At 40.1% G+C, this 21,259-nt stretch overlaps 1 protein-coding gene across 1 annotated transcript in view; it reads right to left on the reverse strand.

Annotated features, from left to right (window-relative positions):
* Positions 1–15,878, reverse strand: part of NARS2 (asparaginyl-tRNA synthetase 2, mitochondrial) — a 127,197-nt gene extending 111,319 nt beyond the window's left edge. Inside the window, exons 1-5 of the mRNA XM_081098077.1 lie at positions 15,419–15,878; positions 10,609–10,718; positions 10,098–10,218; positions 8,339–8,479; positions 2,770–2,850 (exon numbers count right to left, since the gene is read on the reverse strand). Of these exons, the coding sequence (XP_080954203.1) occupies positions 2,770–2,850; positions 8,339–8,479; positions 10,098–10,218; positions 10,609–10,718; positions 15,419–15,559 (594 nt within the window). The 5' untranslated portion in view covers positions 15,560–15,878. The remainder of the gene's footprint in view (positions 1–2,769; positions 2,851–8,338; positions 8,480–10,097; positions 10,219–10,608; positions 10,719–15,418) is intronic.
* Between the last annotated feature and the right edge of the window lie 5,381 nt (positions 15,879–21,259).

A 21,259-nucleotide genomic window follows, 5' to 3' on the forward strand; every position in this document is an offset into this window, starting at 1 on the left:
AAGAGTCAGTCTATCAATGATTCTCTCTCATCATTGATGTTTCTATCTCTCTCTCTCTCCCTCTCCTTTCCTCTCTGAAATCAATATAAATATATTTTAAAAAGATAAAATGGTGTAGTATTTGCCTATAACCCATGCACATTCTCCCATGTACTTTAAACCATTTCTAGATTATGTGTAGTATCTAATACAATGTAAATGCTATGTAAATAGTTGTCATTCTATATTGCTTAGGGAATTATGACAAGGAAAATGTCTGTATATATTCAGTACAGATGAAACCACCATAGGCCTAACTACATAATACATAGCAACAACAGAACTTTTTTCCTGAACATTTTCAATCTGTGGTTGGTTGAATCTGTGAATGCAGAACCTGTGGATACAATAGGCTGAATGTATCATTTGCTATCTTCTTTGAACTCATATTACAGATGCTAACACTCACTTTCTTATTCCATATACAAGACTAAACTCAAAACAGATTAAAGTCTACAATTTAACACCTAAAAACAAAAAACTTTTAGAAGAAAACATAGCTGACATTGCTGGTAGCAATACAAATATTTTTGGATATGTCTCCTCAGGCAAGGTAAATAAAAGAAGAAATAAACAAATGAAACTATATCAAATTAAAAAGGTTTTGTACAGCAAAGGAAACCATCAACAAGACAAAAAGACATCCTACTGGATGAGAGAAGATATTCACCAATAATACATCCAATTAGGGGATAATATCCAAAATATATAAGTACAACTTAAGACATTCCCATACACACAAAAGAAACAACCCAATAAAAAATGGGCAGAGGACCTGAATAGACATATGAAAAGTTTCTCAATATTACTAAATCAACAGAGAAATGCAAATTAAAACAATGAGATATCACCTCACACCTGTCAGAATGTCTATCATCAATAAATCAACAAGCAAGTATAGGTGAGGATGTGGAGAAAAGGGAACCCTTGTGGACTGTTGGTGGGACGGTGAGTTGGTGCAGCCACTATCAAAGTGTATGGAGGCTCCTCAAAAAAAGAAAAAACAGAACTACTATATGATTCAGCAATTCCACTTCTGGATATTTATCTGAAGAAATCCAAATACTAATTTGAAAAGATATATGCTCCCTTATATTCCCTGCAGCATCCTATATAATAAAAGGCTAATATGCAAACTGTCCCCTCAGCAGGTCGACTGGCAGACAGGGAGTTTGATCACTCGCTATGACATGCGCTGACCACCCGGGGACGGCGTGAAACATGGCGGGACATGATCACCAGGCAGCAGCAGGGTGCTGAGGGAGTGAGGGAAGGAGGAGGAGAGGAGGCGGGGAGGCCGGGAGGCCGGGAGGCAGGGAACCTAGTCCACCCTGATCACTGGCCAGGCCTAGGGACCCTACCCATGCATGAATTTCATGCACCGGGCCTCTAGTTATTTATAATAACCAAGATATGAAAGCACCCTAGTGTCCATTGGTAGATAATTAGATAAAGAATATGTGGCACATATATACAATGGAATATTACTAAGCAATAAAAAAAAGAATCTTGTCACTTTAATGATATGGATGGACCTATAGGGTATTATGCTAAGAAAAATAAGTCAGAGAAAGATAAATACCATATAATTTCACTTATATGTTGAATCTGAAAAACAAAATAAATGAACAAACAAAACAGAAACAAACTCATGGGTACAGGGAACAAATGGATGGCTGCCAGATGGGAGGGGGGTTGGAGGGCTGATAATAAAGGTAAAGGAATTAAGAAATACAAACTGCCAGTTTTAAAAATAGTCCCAGGGATATAGAGTACAGCAGAAGGACTACAGTCAATAGTATTGTAATAGCTATGTATGGTATCAGATGGGAACTAGACTTACTTCGTACATTATGTGAATCTGTAAGTACTAAGTTGTACGCCTGAAACTTAATAGTTAATTTTATATGTCAATTGCAGTTAAAATCCTAAAGAAGAATGAAAACATACTGAACGAGTGAGAGCAGTTATATATGTCTTGTGTGAAAAGAATCTTGACTTCTCAGAGATAAAGAAATCAGTGAGTAAATGAAAGAAATAAAAAAAGCTACTACTCATCCACATATATTTCTTTTTGTCCATTATACTACTGGCCAATGATTTTAAGCAGGATGGCAGACTGGTAAATGAAAGGGTTTTCAATTGCCCACAAGTAAAAAAAACTGGTAAATTTTAAATGACCTTCCCAGGCAGGCTGACAATGCCTGGAACTTATTAGGAGCTCAAAAAACGATTGCTGAATAAAGAATTAAAATAAGAGCCTTTGTGAAGTGTATAGAATATGAATCATTTCTTATGAAAAATGTAGTTTTTAAAGACCTTGAGAAAGAATATACTCACATGTATACTTTTCTATTTTAATTTATCTTTTAAAATATGACATATCCAAAAATATTAACTGGGGGTTGCATTTGCGCAAAGGATATCTCAGAATCTTTATTAATCTCTTCAAATTTCTTCAGTTCACCAATTCATAGATATATAAGAAAAGCAAATGGAGTACTAGACTAAAAATCTACTTATTTTAGTCACAATGTAAGTAATGAAGCTGGTAGGACAGGAATTAGAGAAGTTTGAATTTCTACCTATGTCTTTTTAAGTATTATTATTGACAAATTTTCAGGTTCTGGTCATGGTCTCTCCACACAACTCTTATTAAATGTAAAACAAACCCTCAGATGAAAAATATCAGAGAGCAATATATCCCCCAAGATGGGAAGCACAACTTACTTCAACTTGAAAGAGTTCTCCAGCCCCCTCACAGTCATTGGATGTGATTATTGGAGTATGAATATGCACAAAGCCACTGTCCTGCAAGAAAGAGAAAAGCCACTCTTTTCAGTATATTTGTATTTGAAAAAATTCCAAGAACACAGATCATACTATTAAAATAGCATTAAGAGAATGCCATAACAAATTCCTCCCTAACTCCCCAAATAAAACTACTGAAATATCAAGCTGTTTTTACTATGAATAGAAGCACAAATAATTTTCAATTAAAAAATGAGTTAGACGTTATCTAGTCCAATTTCCTAATTTCAAAGATAAGGAAATTGAAGTCCAGAAAGGTCTAATGAATTGCCAAGTCACACAGCTAGCCAGTGGCAACCCAGGACTGGAACCTTGGTCTTCAAGGTCTCCCTCTGGTACTATTTCTTCTTGCACTTTTTGAAACTACTGGTAATGATTTCACACACACACACACACACACACACACACACACACTAACCCACTCAAGGTTAATGTATAATAATGTTGCCCACATTGCTAAAGGAATACAAAGTGATCAATGTAAAGTTCAATTATTTTGCAATGAGATCCTAAATTGTAACAAACCACCGAAAAGGAGAAAAATTAAGGTTGACAAATAGGGACTAAAGAAATGAACAGCAAACAAGGCAGAAATGATTTTTAGGAAGTCTGTCATTAAATTGATGGCACAGAGAGCTGTACACAGCACAGGCAGTGCACTTCCTTTGCCTCAAGGAAGATTCTGAGCAGCAAATCCATCCATTACTGAGGCGCCCAATTGAAATTTTTCCGCTCCAAAGTCTGAGACTATTTCCATTAGCGAACCACAAAAGCTGATGCTAGTAGGTCTGAAATAACCCAACAACTTCAAGGTTAAGCTTCTTTCATTTTTGACTATGGATATAGGCAAAAGGTTACATTCAGCATAAACAGTGCAGGGTGGATATGGAGGTAACTAAAGGGGACTTAGGCTGCAAAGGCAGAATAGTATGTGTTTCATGGAAAAGTTGTGGTCTTGAACAAAACACAATAAATTCTAACCTCTGCTAAATTTTGCCTATCACTGGTGGAATATAAAATGTCTCAAGGTGTTACCAGAGACCTCCCAAGTTTGCCCCCCTCCTTCATAAAAAGGTTAAAGTATTCTGGCTAACATACAAAGTATGAAGTTAACAACTTGCCTTATGATGCAGAAAGATTAAATATTCAAACTCTAAATTAGGAGTTTTAGAAAGTATTCAAATATGTACTTAATCTGGGAGCAACATGCCTAGAGGTGCTGCAGGGCACATTATAGAGAACGAATGAAAAATAATCAATAACAACATTACTGCATAAAATTTTTATCTATCAGGAGCCAAGAATTATGGACATGAATCATTTATTCCACACAAATGCAGGCAACTACAAGCATGAGCGCAGTAAACAAAGAAAGGAAATGAAAAATCCAAAGGAAATGAGGGTGGGGAAGAGGGAGGAGAAAATTTAACGGTTAAATATAATCACCAAAGTTAGAACTGGTCAACTGCCACAAGAAACAACACTGTAAATCTTACGAAAATAACTGTATGAGGTTTTTATAAAAAAAATCACTTGAGTACTGGGAATTATTCTTAATACTTAATTAATGCTAAACTTTTCAAAAGGTGTCACCTAACCTTTTAAGGCTTAATGCTGTAGCAAGGCTTATCATATCAAAGTCTGTAACATTACCGCCAAAAGCTATAAAGGGTACAAAGGAAGAATAATAAAGCATTGAGAATAAAGTCCAAAAATGAAAAAGCAGATAGGGAAGCAGAAAGATAAAATGGAAAATAAACAGCAAGGAGTGAAGGAGCCTTGTCAGGAGCTGCTCCAACGAGGGTCCAGTGTGAGATACTGACTCTCTCCCACAGCAGAGTGGTACCTAATTGAAGGTATGAAGGCCAGACAAGGAACCAAAAATAAAAGCACTTTCATCCAATTTTTCAGATTGCACCCATTACCTCTAAATACCTAAATATTTTGAAAGATACACATTGTAGAACCAACTATGTTATAAGGCACTGAGCATTTGAAAATTACAGGTAATGATTTCACACACACATTGGTGTACTAAGGCCCACAGACACCACTCAATGACTCATGGACTATATTTTTCTTTCACACACCCCAAAATAAGTATCCTTATTTATCAGAATGAACAACAACAAAATATGGCAACCAATGCTAGTTACAAGCACAACACTGGCAACTAAAAGTAAAAGTAAAAGGAGAAAAAAAATCCACAGAAAGCAATCACAGGAATTCAAAGACACAGAAGTCAGGTCATTCAACACAGGGGCAAGGAATACTCCTCCACACTGTGGCAGGCTTTGAAAGCACTGCCATTCAGAAGAGGGACAAATCTGATACTCAAAGGAAGACCCTTGACTCATCAAGAAAGGGCAAGCGTTTTCTGGCTCAATTTAGGAAGCCAGGGAAGTATGCAACCCACTGGAGGATAATAACCACTGCTATTTAGAAAAATTGGGGCCTCAAGAGATAATCCTGTTATTTGAGAAACTCGGTTCTTCTAAATAACTCATTTCTTGAGGATTCTAGATAGCCAAGTTTTAGTACACAGCAAATGTGTCAATTTTATGAGAAAACCAAGTTATACACAAAATACTTTTGATATTCAACCCAAAATAAATAACTGTAGATGCTTAAAGTACCCTAATTAAAAGGTACCACTCAAGTTTATTTTTTCCTATATTTTTAGATTTGAAATTTATTAAGATTTTACATTTTAAGCTTTTTAAAAATATATATTTTATTGATTTTTTACAGAGAGGAAGGGAAAGGGATAGAGAGTTCGAAACATCGATGGGAGAGAAACATCGATCAGCTGCCTCCTGCACAACTCCCACTGGGGATGTGCCCACAACCAAGGTACATGCCCTTGACCGGAATCGAACCTGGGACCCTTCAGTCCGCAGGCCGACACTCTATCCACTGAGCCAAACGGGTTAGGGCTACATTTTAAGCTTTAACATCTTTTTTGGGAGCCTAAACTAACAACTCACAGAAATAGTACTAAATATTAAAAAACATATAACGATTATTTAATATGATTATTGCTCTCCTGTGATTTCTTTAAACAATTCAATCCTCATTGTCTCACGAACAATGGGTAACATTATAGGAGTTGGTATCAGGATTATATTTTTCAGATCTTTACAATAAGTACCTACTTTATAGCTATTACCAGCAGTGCTAAAATTTCTTTTCAACTACTTAAAGTATCTTTTTTAAATTTTATTTTGCTTATTTTTTACTTCAGATTTTTTCTAGCTTCTTCACTTATTTTTAAATTGCTTACATTTTTGCAAAAGCTTCAATAAAGAAATTATATATAAAGTAGGTAAAGCCCACTTGTCAATGGACTACCAATACCACCACCTAGTGGCCAAAATCTATAAAACTTTCAGAATTAAAATGGTCCAACTTTACCAGCTGTTAAAGACATAGAAGTGGAAAACATTTTAAAATCTGAACCAATTTTCTGTTCTGTGGTTCAAGCACTACTGAAAAACTATATGGCAGTTGTATAAGAAAGTTTATGAGAATATATGTAAATGCCTCCTTTCAAACTAGAATGGGATGATATTGTATAATGTGATTTATTTTCCTTTATTTATTCAAAAGTACAGTATATGCTTTAAAGTCATGATGCTCTTTAGCTTAGATGCTCTTTAAACCAGAAACCAACTTTGAAGGAGCTTTTTAAAGTGCAAGAGCTCTCCTGGCATGCTACAATACGTCAAGGCCTGAATTTGGATACAAGGAAGGGTATACTATTAAACAACCCCTGCAAATTAGCTGGATCTGAAGAAGTGGCATAAGAAGAGTTCCAAAGCGCATGGAATAACTTAACTTTATCTTCTGGATCACTCCTTGCCTTTCCCCCGCCCCAATTCACAGGGGAAGGGTCCCTTCACCTCAGCAATTTACCAAAGACATTTCACTGTGGCTTTCCCCAGTGGGAGAAATGGCAGAAAGGCAAAACCAAACTAGACAAAATGTCTTTTAAGTCATTAGATCAATCTACTTGATCAACATCAGTAACTCAAAATCTGTGCTAACTATATATATAAAATATGTCTATGACCAGGATGGAGAAACGGGCCAGATTTACTCTCCTACCTGAAAAACCAAAAAGACAAAAACAAAACAAAAAAATCCTACAAGAAAACCACATGAAAGAATGGTTTTCGAGACACTGAATATCAGACAACAAAGGACAATGATTTCTGAGAGATGGAAACAAGCACAGTGAACCCCACCAGCAGCCCCGCTTACTTCTTGAGGTTTTCCAGGCCATGGCAGGGAGAGGGGGTAATAAAGGGGAGCCCAGCAGACTCCCTGAGAGTCTCAGGAGACAAAAGTGGCTAAAATTCAAGACAGAGTACCAGAGAGGAGAGAGTTGTGCAGAGAACTCCAGAGATGTGTAGAAGCTCACCTGGAGTATCAGGTACAGGAATAAAGCAAATGCTCGATAGGGAAACCATCCAAGGCCAGAGAAAGAACTACCCAAAAAGATGAGAGGAAACAGTACCTAGTGTTCACGTGTGGCTGAAAACTGTGTCTGAAACCACAAGCCAGATTGGAAAAGCTCGTAATTCCCATGGCATTAGGTAGAGACCCAGAAAAGCTTTGCCTCTGTGGTGGGGAGTAAACTGAGAACTTCTCCAGTTAAAACCAAAACCCAAAGCATCAAAGAGTTTTCAAATAACCGCATACCAGAATAAAGGGTAAGAAACTTGAAGTTTACAATGTCTAACACCTAACCAAAGATTTGCAGATATGCAAAGAGGCAGGGAAACATAATCCATAATGAGATTAACAAATCAAAATTGGCTCATAACTGACAGATATGTTAAAATCAGAAGAATAGGACATAAAAACAGTCCTTTTACTGCATTGTATATGTTCAAAACTATATTGAATATGTTTAAAAGTTAAGTAGAGAAATGGAAGATATATATTTTTTAAAGGGTCCAAATCAAACATCTAGAAATGAAACCTACAATGTGTGAGATAAAAACACAGGATAGAAATAACAAATTAGGTGTTGTAGAAGGAAAGATAAATAAACTTGAAGGCACAGCAATACAAATCATCCTAAAGAAACACACAAAGAAAAAAAGAATTTTAAAAAAGGAAAGAAAAGAACATCAGTGAGCTCTGGATATATCATCGAAGGGTCTAATATTTGGGTAGCTGAAGTCCCTAACGGAGAAAAGAAACATAAAAAATTTTGAAAATATAATGGCTGAAAACTTTGTTGAAAATAAAAAAGAATTGATCCAAGAAATTCAACAACATCAAACACGAGAAACATAAAGAAAACTGCACCAAGGCACATCATAATCAAATTGCTCAGAACCAGTGACAAAGAAAAATTTTTAAGTCAACCCCCCAAAAAAGGACCATGTGAGTAAAGGGTATTGTCAGGATAATATTCCAGTGTTACCATTATTCAATTTCATTACAAGGCAGACCACTGAGAAGCAAAACATCTTACCTTAAAGAAAGAATGAATAGCAGCTGTGGCCTCACTGCGAACCCTCAGTATAGAACCCAGGGCATTAGTTCTACATCGAAGATGAGGAAATTGTCTCAGATACTCCAGAGGAGGTCTGTCTTTATATTTTAAAGGGAAATCCTGCCAATAAATGGGAAAAAAATATTAGAAGCTATAAAGATAGTTTCCATGGCATTTTCAAAATAGTAGTGCTTTAGAACAAAACTAAGATGTTTTCCTTCTTTATTTCTTAATATAACTGAATATAGACCTCATTCATTCCAAGTAGAATGGTGGTGGGGTAGAATCAGGGAGATGAGGCTTTGAATTCTACTCTACTACTTATTAGCTGTGGAACCATGGGCAAATCACTAATGTCACCGATGCTAATCTGTTATTTACCAAATTTCTATCTGTTAGCTACCAACCACTACTTACAAATAGAGAGATTAGGATATAAATATGCAAAAGAACCTATTTTGGCACACAGGAGTTTATAATATTATAGATATAAAGATATTAAGTACACACTGCTGGTATTTATTTAATTTTAAAATCACCCAAATGTCTTGAAAGTCCGCAATCATTCATAATCAATTGACACAGTTTAAGCATTGTTTACCAACAGGCACTGCTATCTAAGTATATGAGGAAGGGTCAACAGCTTTCTGTCATCTGGCAGAGTAGTGTATATTTACAAAACTTCTAAAGAAAATTATGATTTACCTAGAAGTATTTCCACTCCTACCCATACTCATAAGATTAAGACAGAAACAAATGTTCAGATCAAAACTACAGTTTCAACAAAGAAGCTGAGTAAGAGAGCTACACTGGTAGCCTATTAGACTTGTCTATTCCTTTTCGGCCTTGTGCACATATTAATTTACACTGTATAGAAATCAGCACCACAGTTACTACATTAACTACATTATATGACCACATTAAGAGAAATCTGGGGGCTGTTAGGGGTTCAGAATTCCTTAATATCTGAATACTTAAAAATGACCCAGAAATGAAGGGAAGGAGAAGGTGAAGGCATCAACACCCGCAGAAGACAAGGGAGAACAATTTAAGAATAGTAAAACACATGGTAAAATGTTAATAGCCATTAAAATTTTAACAGCCATTAAAATGTCCCCCTAAAAAAGGAAAAACAAAAATTGTTATTATTTCCATTCCTCTCTGAGTTCCAAATTACTTCCAGAGTTTCTTTGTTCAGCCCAAGCATTACAATACTCTAGCACTGTCCAGTAGAATTTTTTATGATAAATAGAAATGTTCTGTATCTGTGCTACCCAGTATGGTGGCCACTAGTTGCATGTGACTACCGAGCACTTGAAATGTGACTAATGACGCTGAGGAATGGACTCTTTTATTTAATTTTATTTAATATTAAACAGCCACAGGTAGCTAATGGCTACTGTATTAGAAGTAACGATTGTAGATAAGAATGTGGTCTGCCCTGGTAGGTCTCTGTCATTGGGCATGCTTGTAAAAGTGGCAAGTTTCAACTGTGACAAGCACCACAGAGATGCACAGACTAATATTTAGCTCTCACTTATCAGGCTCAGCCATCTACATATATACTTTTTGCTACTCTCCCTACATACCTTAAGCTCTATTGCCTGTTTCAATTACCTGGAAAGTCACAATCAAAACACATTCTAAGTACCTTCTTCCCAATAATCACACTTAAAACAAATTGCTAATGTTTTTAATTAAGCCCAAACAGCCTCCATAAAAGTGTCAGAAAACATACCTTGGGATCACAATTTCCAACAACTTCAATTTTTTCTGCCTTCAGTTCCACATTTTGCCTTTTGGATGGACTTTTTACCAGCTGCCCTTGAACTTCCACAGAACATCCAAAATTTAGTTCTCTATAATAACAAAACCCAGCATAAACTAGATATCATTATACCCAACCCGTATTATGATATAAACCTTGCTAACAAAATATTAAAATATTTAATGACATATAAGGGTAAATATTCAATTTTACCCTTAATTAGATTAAAAACTGCAGGTAGTTAAGAGAAACTGAAGTAAAGGAGAGGTGGGGGATATTGTCACATGAAGATGTTAGAGGAGGAAAGGCCCGAGCTTGAAGGATCTTGATTCTGAGTATATGAACTTGAGCCTCCACGCTATGTGAAGCAGATTTGTTTAGAAAGATCACACAGGGTGCAATGTGAACACTGGATTAGGGGAATGGGAGCAGATGAGATGGAAAAAAAGAATCAAAGGACTCACTTTAAAAAACAACTCACCTACTATCTAAGTTTGAATCTGCTACAACCTGAAGGCTTTCCAAAGATGACCCATCATTTACATGCAGGAACAAGACTTCCTTCTGGGATCGGACTGAACGAACCCATCCCTAATGAAGAGAAATATTTCTTTCTAAATGTGAGTTTAAAGCATGTTAACATTTTACATTTTCATTACACATACCCATAGAAAACTAAATTAATATAGGGGAAAATGTCCTCATAATCCTGCCTTAACAAATCAGTTGCTTTTAGTTCACTCATATCTATCTATCTATATAAAAGCCTAAGTGACTGGTATGACCAGTCGAATGAACCACTGGTCACTATGACGACGCACTGACCACCAGGGGGCAGATGCTCAATGCAGGAGCTGCCCCCTGGAGATCAGTGTGCTTCCACAGCCAAACTCCCACGGCCGGCCAACCTCCCACAGTCCCTCCCCCCTGGATGGCCGACCCCGATCAGCCCCGACTGGCCCGATCAGCAGCCAGGCCGAGGGACCCCCCACCAGTGCACAAATTCGTGCACTGGGCCTCTAGTGCATATATAAAATTGATCTGGTTCTTATCACAGTAAGATAGAGCTTTGGCATGCCACCTTTTGTTTCCTTTTGTTAATAAAGCTCATCATTCTGAATACATGCCTGACATTCCATTAGGTTGAGAGCCTAATTCACATAACCAATCCCCCCAATATTTGCTATTTCACATATTTTCTCCTGTTCCTATGCCCCCTTAACTGGGTTATGAATAATAGGGCACTTATTTTTGTCTCTTTTTCCTTTTATATCAAATTCCAAGAAGGGAAATTATGTAGTTATAGACTAGAAGCATCTTTATGGGATTTTTTTTCCCCTTTACAAAATACCACACAACGAATTCTCAAGAAACTTCTCCGTATGAACACATTAAGTAGCACACAAATTTTCAGACACTCTGAATTTAAATGACAGGTTGGTTTGAATAGAAATGAGATGTCTTCAGGTAGGCCAATTAACATTGAAAACAGCTCTCTCACCAATCACATTTAGCTTAAATTTACCTAGCAGAAAAGTTAAGGGAGAATATTCCTCCAGTAGTCATTGAGTAATTGTGAAACAATTGATGGTGTTTGATTAACTATCAAACAAGTCTGGGAAAAGCAAGATGATCCTATTTAGAAAAACTGTGCAATCATGTACCACTTAACGACAGAGATATATTCTGAGAACTGCATTGTTAGGCAACTTCTTTATTGTGAGAACATCATAGACTGCACTTAAATCTAGACAATATAGCTACTAAACACCTACATGTTATTGCACAAAACAACAGGAGATTAAATCAAGCACAAAAGAAAATGATGCAATCAAGAGATTTGGTAGATGGAAGATGTATGAGGCTGCTGCAGGTGTAACATGACATACTATTCTACAGCAAACTTTTTATAAGTAGAAAAAGTATACTCTAAAATAACAATAAAAGTATAGCATAGTAAATACATAAACCAGTAGCATATTCGTTTATCATCCTTAGAAGTATTATGCACATAACTATATGTGTTATACTTTTATACAACTGGCAGCACAGTAGGTTTGTTTACACCAGCATCACCACAGACACAGGAGCAATGGGTTGCCTTACGACTGTTATCAGGTTACCAAGTCTCTAGGTCAGTGGTCAGCAAACTGCAGCTTGCGAGCCTCATGCAGCTCTTTGGCCCCTTGAGTGTGGCTCTTCCACAAAATACCAACTTCTGCGCATGGGCCATAAAGTGTCAATCGCACTGTACGTGCATGCCCGCACGTGGTATTTTGTGGAAGAGCCACACTCAAGGGGCCAAAGAGCCGCATGTGGCTCACGAGCTGCAATTTGCCGACCACTGCTCTAGGTGATAGGAATTTTTCAACTCCATTATAATCTTACTAGAGGCTCAGTGCACAGATTCGTGCACTGGTGGAGTCTCTCAGCCTGCCTACAGGGATCAGGTTGAAACCGGCTCTCCAACACCCCCCGAGATGTCCTGGATTGCGAGGGCACAGGCCAGGCTGAGGGACCCCACCGGCGCACAATAAGGGCCAGGGAGGGACCACAGGAGGACTCCAGGGCATGTCCAGCCCGTCTTGCCCAGTCCCGATCAGCCAGACCCCTGCAGTAAGCTAACCTACCCCCTGGTGGTCAGTGTGCATCACAGCGCCTATTTGAGCTAGAGGCTCAGTGCACGGATTCGTGCACCAGTGGGGTCCCTTAGCGTCCCTGGCCAAAACCAGCAGTCCAACACCACGTGCTGCTCCTGCTCATCCCGGCCCCGCTGAACCTACCACCGTCACCGGTTGGTAGGCTCGCTGCTGCTTTGCTGCTCTCTCTCTGTGACTGTCCTAGGGTGATATCAGCGCGCCTATGACCGAGAAGCAGCTGCAGGCTCCTGCCTAGTCAGTCCTCATCCTGGTTCCAGTCCGGATGGGGGAGGGACGTGCAGGGGGTGTGTCTACAGGAGAGGCTTGTGCTGCCTCAACTGAGCTTGCCAGCCCATCAGTCAGCTGAGTGGCACTCCCACTGTGAGAGCGCACTGACCACCAGGGGGCAGCTCCTGCATTCCCTCTGGTGGTCGGTGCGCGTCACAGTGACCAGGCCACTGGTCGACAGTTCATGTAGGCTTTTATATATATAGATGGGACCATGCCTTTTATGTGATCTGTCATTGATGAAAACATTATTATGTGGGGAATGGCTGTACTGACCCTTACTTTCTATGTCCCTACCATACCCTATAGACAAGGAGCCTTCCTTGACCCCTCACACAGTTAAGGACTTCCCTTGCTGTTTTCTCCAAGTTCATTATTTATGCCACTAATATCTATCATATTGCTGTAATTACTTGTTTTAGCCATCATACCAGGACTGTCCAACAAAAATATAATGTGAGCCACATAAGTAATTTTACATTTTCGTAGCGGTCACGTTAAAAGTAAAAAGAAACAGTCCAGCCAGTGTGGTTCAGTGGTTGAGTGTCCACCTATGAACAGGAGGTCACTTTCAATTCCTGGTCAGGGCACATGCCCAGGTTTCAGGTTCAATCCCCAGTGGGGGGCATAGAGGAGGCAACTGACAGATGATTCTCATCATTGATGTTTCTCTCTTTCTTCCTCCCCCTTCCTCTCTGAAATCAATAAAAATGTATTTAAAACAAAATAAAAAGAAACATGAAATTAATTTAATAACCCCCCCTTTCTTTACTGCCTCCTCTGCAAACTCAGTTATTCTACTGACTTATGCTTTTAGAAACAAAAGTTAGAAAGGAAGCCTTGCATCTACTGCTTTCTGATTTGCTCTCTAGCTCCTTTAAAGAAAAAATACCCATCCACCTACTTAAATGGGGGAGGGAGGGAGATGGGAGGAGAATAAATCCACCATAGGTACGTATTGCCAGATGTTTTCTAACCAAACATATACAGTATTCTTCTTCTACTTGCTTCATCCTCAACCCAGATAAATTAGGCTAGATTGCTCCCTCCCCATTATTTCATTCATTGTAACTATGAGCCAGGCTCAGGAAGAGGGAGCACAGCTTAGAGTTTAAGAGCCTGAGCTCATCAGGCAAACTGTGTTCAAACCTCAGGTTTGCACCTGAAATGAATTTTAATACTTTACTTAACCCATTATGCCCACATTAACAATATGTAATCAATACAAAAATACTTTGCATTCTTTTTTGTTCTTCAAAATTGGTATTTTATTTACAGCACCTCTCATTTCAGACTACAGACATTCTAAGTGCTCAGTAGTAGAGCAAGTGTCAGGCGGCTACTACACTAGGTTGCACAGCACTAAAATGAAAGCCTCTAACCTAGGCACTAAGTCCTTTTCACCGTCGAGACCTTTTTAGACTAGCACATAAAGGTATCATTAATGTATGTATGTCAAATTAATAGGTGAATTCAAGAAAAGATTTTGATTTGGATCATGGAAAGAATATGAAACCCAAAGAAACGCAGAGGGGTAGACTGCTCAAATTGCTAAAAAACCAAGCCCATGCGAGGACAACAAAAGTAATTGTATCACTGCATTTCAGCCACCAGGTACGCAAACCACCCTGCTCAGCCTGCTCCTATAAGAGGAAATCTAGGTGCAGCTGCTGCAAATATTATTAGCAAGAGAAATAATAGCTAACATTTATTGACTAGATCTCACTCAAGGACTCTTATTACCTTCATTTTTATAAGAGGAAACTGAGGTGTAGGCCACCTAAGTGATATGCCCATTCGATTTAAACCTAGGCGGCTTCACTCCACAGCTCTTTCAAGCTGCTACACTCCACTCTTTTTCCTAATTGCATTCTATACGCAAAGCCTCGCTTTAGATACTGAGATGGCTACACGTCGAATTAAAGGTATGGTAGTTGGACAAATATTCACGGTCAGCCAGGCGGGAAGACCAGGACAGGTAAGATGTGCTTTCTGGTCTCAAGGAGCTAGCTCAACACAACCACCATACAAGCGTGGGTGTTCATTGCCAGGGCAAAGGGGAAAGGGGCTCCTTCGTTTATTTCGCTGTATGACTAACAAGTTTACAGGTAATGCCCTGGTACCGAGGGAGCAGAGTTCCCGCGCTTTACAGGCATCGCAACAGTTTTTGGGGAGAGTAATGGTAACCAATGAGAGGAGAAAAGTGTGAACGCACAGGATTGCCTGCCTGCATTTTCTAACTTCCCCTGCTGGTCGCTCTGACCCGACAGTACCAGGCAAGCCTAGATGTGGAGGTGCCATATAAGTCACTAAAAAGAGAAAAACACACACACACACACCATCATCCCCTTCCCATTCACCAACCTGAACCTTAACGCGCTCCCCACTCGCGGTCTGGACCCTGAGAGCGTCCCGCACGCTCAGTTTGGCCGAAGGCTTGGGGCTCGGGCAGGGAGCAGAGGAACAGGAGCGCAGGGCTCGCAGCAGGCACCGGGCCCCGAGCATCGCGGGCGGCCAGGCCCTCCCTCCTCGGCACCAGCCCGGATCCTAGCGGGTTCGGACCCTCCCTGCGGGGACCCTCCCGGCTCAGCCACTCCCCAGTTGCGGGCTGCAGCCCGGCCCTCAGGGGCTCCGAAGCTCCCAGGTGGCTCCCTTCCCCTTCGGCGGCTGCAGCTCCGCCCCCAAAGAACCTGTCCAGGGTCCCTCTCCCCGAGGGGGCGGGGCGGAGACAACACAGTCAGCGGCGCGAGCCCAAAGGAAACCACGTGCCGCAGGCGGGACGCCCCACGGTCCCGCGTGGTTCCTAAACCTACGCCTGACCCCCAGCGAGCAACAGCCGCCATACGTCACTACGCCAACGCTAGCGTCATCACGCTACGAGGAGGCTGGGAGGGAGCATGCGTACTCGCGACTCCAGCTTAAAGAAGAGGCGGAGCGAAGGAAGGGGCGGGACCAGGAGATGAGATGGGGCGGGGCTAAGGCCTTAAAGTCATAGGGGTTAATGGCTGAAGGAACAACGGAGCCCAATGGGGCGGGGTCTGAGAGTCTTAATTTCTAAAGTTTGCAGGCGATGAGGAGGAACAGTGAGAGGCAAGGAGTGACTGATGAAGGGGGAAAGCGTTCAGGAGACTTAGTTGGTGAGAGCATTAGCCTGAGGTTATCAGTCGTTCCTAAATCTGAGCACAGATATAGACAAGACATAACCCCTGCTCGAGCCCAGTTGTGTGGGATTAAAGAGACAGGTGCCTAAAAGGGGGGTCAGTCCCCTGGCAGAGCCTAAGTGTGGGGTGCCAGGCGTGGCTGAAGAAGGTAGCCCTCTCACAAGGAAGAGCAACTGAAGAGACTGTGAACATCACGGGAGCGAGCAGGCACACAGCGTGAAGACGCTGGAGAGAGCCTGCTGGGATGTTCGCATTGCCTGCCAGAATCTTCACGTCTCTCTTTTTTTACCCCAACAGTTATCCGCAATGGTTTGACCTGGAAACATTGACCCTTTTGTTTATTAGGCTACCTTTAAAACGTATCCCAAAATATATATTTTCCCTATAACTCAGTGAAAAGGTTTCTAATTAAAAGCAGTAAAGGCTAGTTACTTAAATTTGCCACTACTATTCGGCCCATTTTACACATAAGGGAACTTAGGCACAGAAGAGTTAAATGACTTGCTCAAAGGTATACATCCTGTAAGTGTGAGATTTAAACTCCCAAATCCTGGCTTCATGTGCTAAACTAGCATGCTATGCAGTGTCTCCAAGTGGGAAATAAAATCACGGTCCCTTCTATCAAGGAGCTCATGGTCTAGAGATGGAGACTGGCAAGATACGATTGCAACATGAAATTAATGCACATAAATGGACCCAAGTGCCATAGTGGCCTAAAGAGGAAATAATTCAGCCAAGTTTTTGAGGAGGATCAGAATTTAGCCAGTGTGAGAGTAAGAAAGAGTATTACATGCCAGAAGGCAAACAGAACAGGGTGCCAGGATGATTAACAGCCCAGAAGAACTGTAAAATTGTTCTCAAGGGAGACTGGAAAATATTTCCCATGAAAATACTACCACAGTTGTTGGGCCCTTTTTGAACCTTGAGAAAAGAAATATGGAACTTCCAGCCAAACGCCTTCTGAATTATGTAGTTATGGGCTTTAAAACACAATATGCCTTCAACCTATTGGTGACAGAATCTGGGGAATGGGACAACCTGGGGGGCACAGCAATGATGTATTTCCCAGTTCACATCTCTTTGAATCCACCTACCTTGTTCAAGGGATCAAACGTAGTGACCAGTTGGTTTACTTCCTACAAGAGCATGTGTCTATGTCAAATCATATCATCTTATTTTTATTTTCAAGTTTGGAATGGCATGTCCCTTTTAGATTCATCACCTTTCAGACAATAGCAAGAGTGATATTTCCAAAATTAATATAGTAGCATGTCAATAATAATATAGACTGCTATACGCCAAGAATTCTTTACATGTTAACTTATTTAAACTTTACAAAAGCCCTCTGAAGCAGGGTAGGCATCCCCATCCCCATTTTCCAAAGGAGAAACTGAAGCTCAGAGAAGTTTCAACAGCTTGTACTGTTGTACTGGAAGCCTGGCACCAGAGTCCATTTCCTTACCCACTGTTACTGCAGTGATTAAATAACCTCCAATTGCTCCCTCTACTACACAAAGAGGACTTGCCTATCAGGCTCTCTAAGATCCAGGAAGCTCCCTGAGGTATCCTTGTTGTGAGGTACAGAAGTGAAACAGCCTTATTGTTACCTTAAATATATGTATTTATATGTATACATATATATGTATACATATATATTGATTTCAGAGAGAGAAACATCAATGATGAGAGAGAATCATTGATTGGTTGCCTCCTGCATGCCCCCACACTGGGGATTGAGCCGGAAACCCCGGGCATATGCCCTGATCGGGAATTGAACTACGACCTCCTGGTTCTTAGGTAGCACTCAATCACTGAGTCACGCGGGCAGGGCCTGGTTGTTACCTTTTGATACTGCAGGTCTGTGGAATGAACACTTCCAGCATTACTGGCCAGCTTTCGGGGAAGGTTTTAATCTGGCTGGGCATGACAGGTTTCAGCGTAACTTGCAAAAACTCAGTGCTTTGAAAAGGTAGGTATTACTCTGATACCCCATGTGGTCATGGAGTACATATAACACAGTGTTCAGGGTTTTCATTACGCTTGAATTTACTCAATTAGTGTTGGATAAGAAAAAGTGTCTTAGTGTTTTTAGAGATTCTGTGCTTTTTATTCCCTTTTCCCCCCACCCCCACCTCAAAATTCCATTTCACCCACAACCCCCATCATGTTCAACAGCACAGGGGAAAGGAGCACCTGCCTGGCAATCAGAAGTCCTGGCGCAGATCTCATTTGCATGACTCACTAGCTGGGGAATCTTTGGAAGTAACTTGAACTCTAGATTTCCACCACAGGGCTGTCGACAGTATTACCTGAAATGTTTTGTGAATTTTGCGATAGAGAAATGTGCGTGTTGTATCTGAGTGAACACTCCCCATCCTTCGTGAGTTTTGTTTTAGAGTTAGGGAGTCCCCCTTAATTTTATCAGTCAACTCGATGGAAATCCCAACGTAGAAGGCTCAAGATTAATTTCATCTATTTTGAGTATATTTCTTTTAGGCAGAGTCCTTCCATGTGTATAGGAATCCCCCCAGCAGAGCTTGTTAAAATGCAAATTCCTGGGTCTCCCACCTGATGATGCTGACTCGCTTTGAGAAACACCACTTGCTTCGTAGTTGGATCTGAAGTTTCTTCCTTTTGCTTTCAGGAGGCCCTTACTTTGAGACTTGAACTTTTCTTTTTTAATATGTATTTATTGGTTTTAGAGGGAGAGGAAGGGAGAGGGATAGAGAGATAGGAACATCAATGAGAGAGAAACATCAATCAGCTGCCTCCTGCACAACCCCCACTGAGCATGTGCCCCCACCAACAGGGAATCCAACAGGGAATTCTTGGTTCATGGGTCAACACTCAACCACTGAGCTACACCGGCCGGGCCTGAACTTCTTTTCTTATATTATACTAGAGGCCCAATGTATGAAATATGTGCAAGAGTAGGCCTTCCTTCCCCTGGCTGCCGGCACCAGCTTCCCTCCGACACCTGGGACCCGGGCTTCCCTTGCAGCCCCAGCTTCGTCCAGAAGGTTGTCTAGAAGGATGTCCGGTCTAATTAGCATATTACACTTTTATTATTATAGATTCCTTGGTTGATTCTTGTATGTGCCCTAACGGGGGGCAGCGGGTGGAACTGGCAACCTTGGCATATCAAGATGATGCTCTAATCAACTGAGCTACCCAGTCAGGGCTCCTGAGCATCTTTCAGTGTTTGTTTTCATTGGGTTTTCTTCTTTGGTAAGTTGATTAAGTCTTTTGCCCATTTTCCTACTGAGTAGTCTTTTTCTAATTGATTTTCTTTTTAATCTATACAAGTTTTTACGTTTATATTTTAGTTATGAGCTCTCCTAATGTTTTTATGTTTATATTTCAGTTATAAGCTTTGCAAATATCTTGACCCACTCTGTTGGTTGCCTTTACAATGGTTAATGGTGAAAAAATGGCTGAATGATAGCAAACCTTGATATTATTTTGTCCTTTGCTTTAGAAATGGTGTTCAGTTCTTGAAGAAAATTAAGAAAATTAACATTACCCTTTCAATGTTTTTTCCAGCAATGTAAGACCAGCATTTCTGTCACTTTTCCAGTCACTCTTATTTACAAGTGGATTTTTTCCCATTTAAATGTTTATTTTCTTACTTTTTTTTGAGTTGCAGCGTTAATGGCCCCCTGTACAATTTCTGCTGATCTTCAGGAAGAAATCCTACAGCTTAGAACTTCACTGTATGCTGCTTGAGGCTGATTCTGGCTGTTTACAAATATTTCTTGTGTATAATCAACCTCTTTAATTTCACACCAGAACACAAGATAACTCATATAATAGGCAATACAATCTGAGCTGATCCTCCTTTATTTATTTTTTCTTTGGGATCACATAGTGCTTCAAAGATTGAAGTTAGCTTTTCAAAATTCCTTTAATGGACATGCTGCTTTATAATGAGCACTCCGTCTTGTCTGAGAAAGCCTTTTTACAGCCTGCACCTACATTTCCACCTACATTTTGCAACATTTTCCATTGATGAGGTGAGACTGAAAAGAATGGACAATTTTCCCCCCAAAGTTTCTAAACGTTATACATAAAGAAGAAACACTTCCAAAATAGTAAAATTCCACAAATGTTCAGCTATATTTTCCAGGGTGGAGTACTTTATCACAGAGTTTTAGTTTATAACTGAAAATAAAAAGCAGATTGGCTTTTGGTAAGTGTTATTGTTTGAAAATTCTCAACAGTTGTGCACCCCTTGTTGCCTGCACCCTGGGCAGACCACACCCATTGCCCTCCCTTGGTATTCCACTGCTTTTAAACATGGTGTTTTCTATAGACTTTTGGCAAATACTTTTCATTTAAGAAAGTACCCTGCATTTTCTGAGGATTACTACTCCCAACCCCCAAGTAGATGGTTAAATAGGTACATAATCTCATAATTAATGAGAGATCTTTTTGGAAAAGTATAACCACTGATTTAAAATATACATATTGTAATGGGAGAAAATTTTGTCCTTATGACAAAGACTTTGGAAGAGAGCATTCCCAGTAATACATCTGACCATCATTACTCACCATTGGTCTAAAACTAATAAACAATTATGTAAGCACTTAAACACAAAAAGGAGATGATTTACAGTTTAATAAAAGACACTAGATCAAAGAGGAGGGGGCTAGGACTCAGGCAGAGAGAACAGTTAGGATGTTACTGCAATAATCCAGAAGAGAAACCAGTCTTACAGTTCTTACAGTGGTTGGCACAGGGTTGTATTAGAGGGTGTCTTAAGAAGTGCTCCAATTCTGGATGTATTTTGAAATAGAGCCAACAGGATTTCCTGAAGTATTTGGAAGTGGGCTATGAAACATATGTCAAGGAGGACACCATGATTTTGAACTGAGCAAAGGAATCATGAAGTTGTCAGATGAAAACTGGGGGGGGGGGGGGGGAGTAGGTTTTTGTTGGGGGCGGATACTAGCAAGATTAGGAGTTTGCTTTTAGACATGTTAAGTTTGAGATATCTTTAGTTACTCAAGTGGAAAATTTTAGTAGGCCATTGGACACATGAAT

The sequence above is a fragment of the Myotis nattereri genome (assembly GCF_964212035.1).
Source record: "Myotis nattereri genome assembly, chromosome: 9".
Lineage (NCBI taxonomy): Eukaryota > Metazoa > Chordata > Mammalia > Chiroptera > Vespertilionidae > Myotis > Myotis nattereri.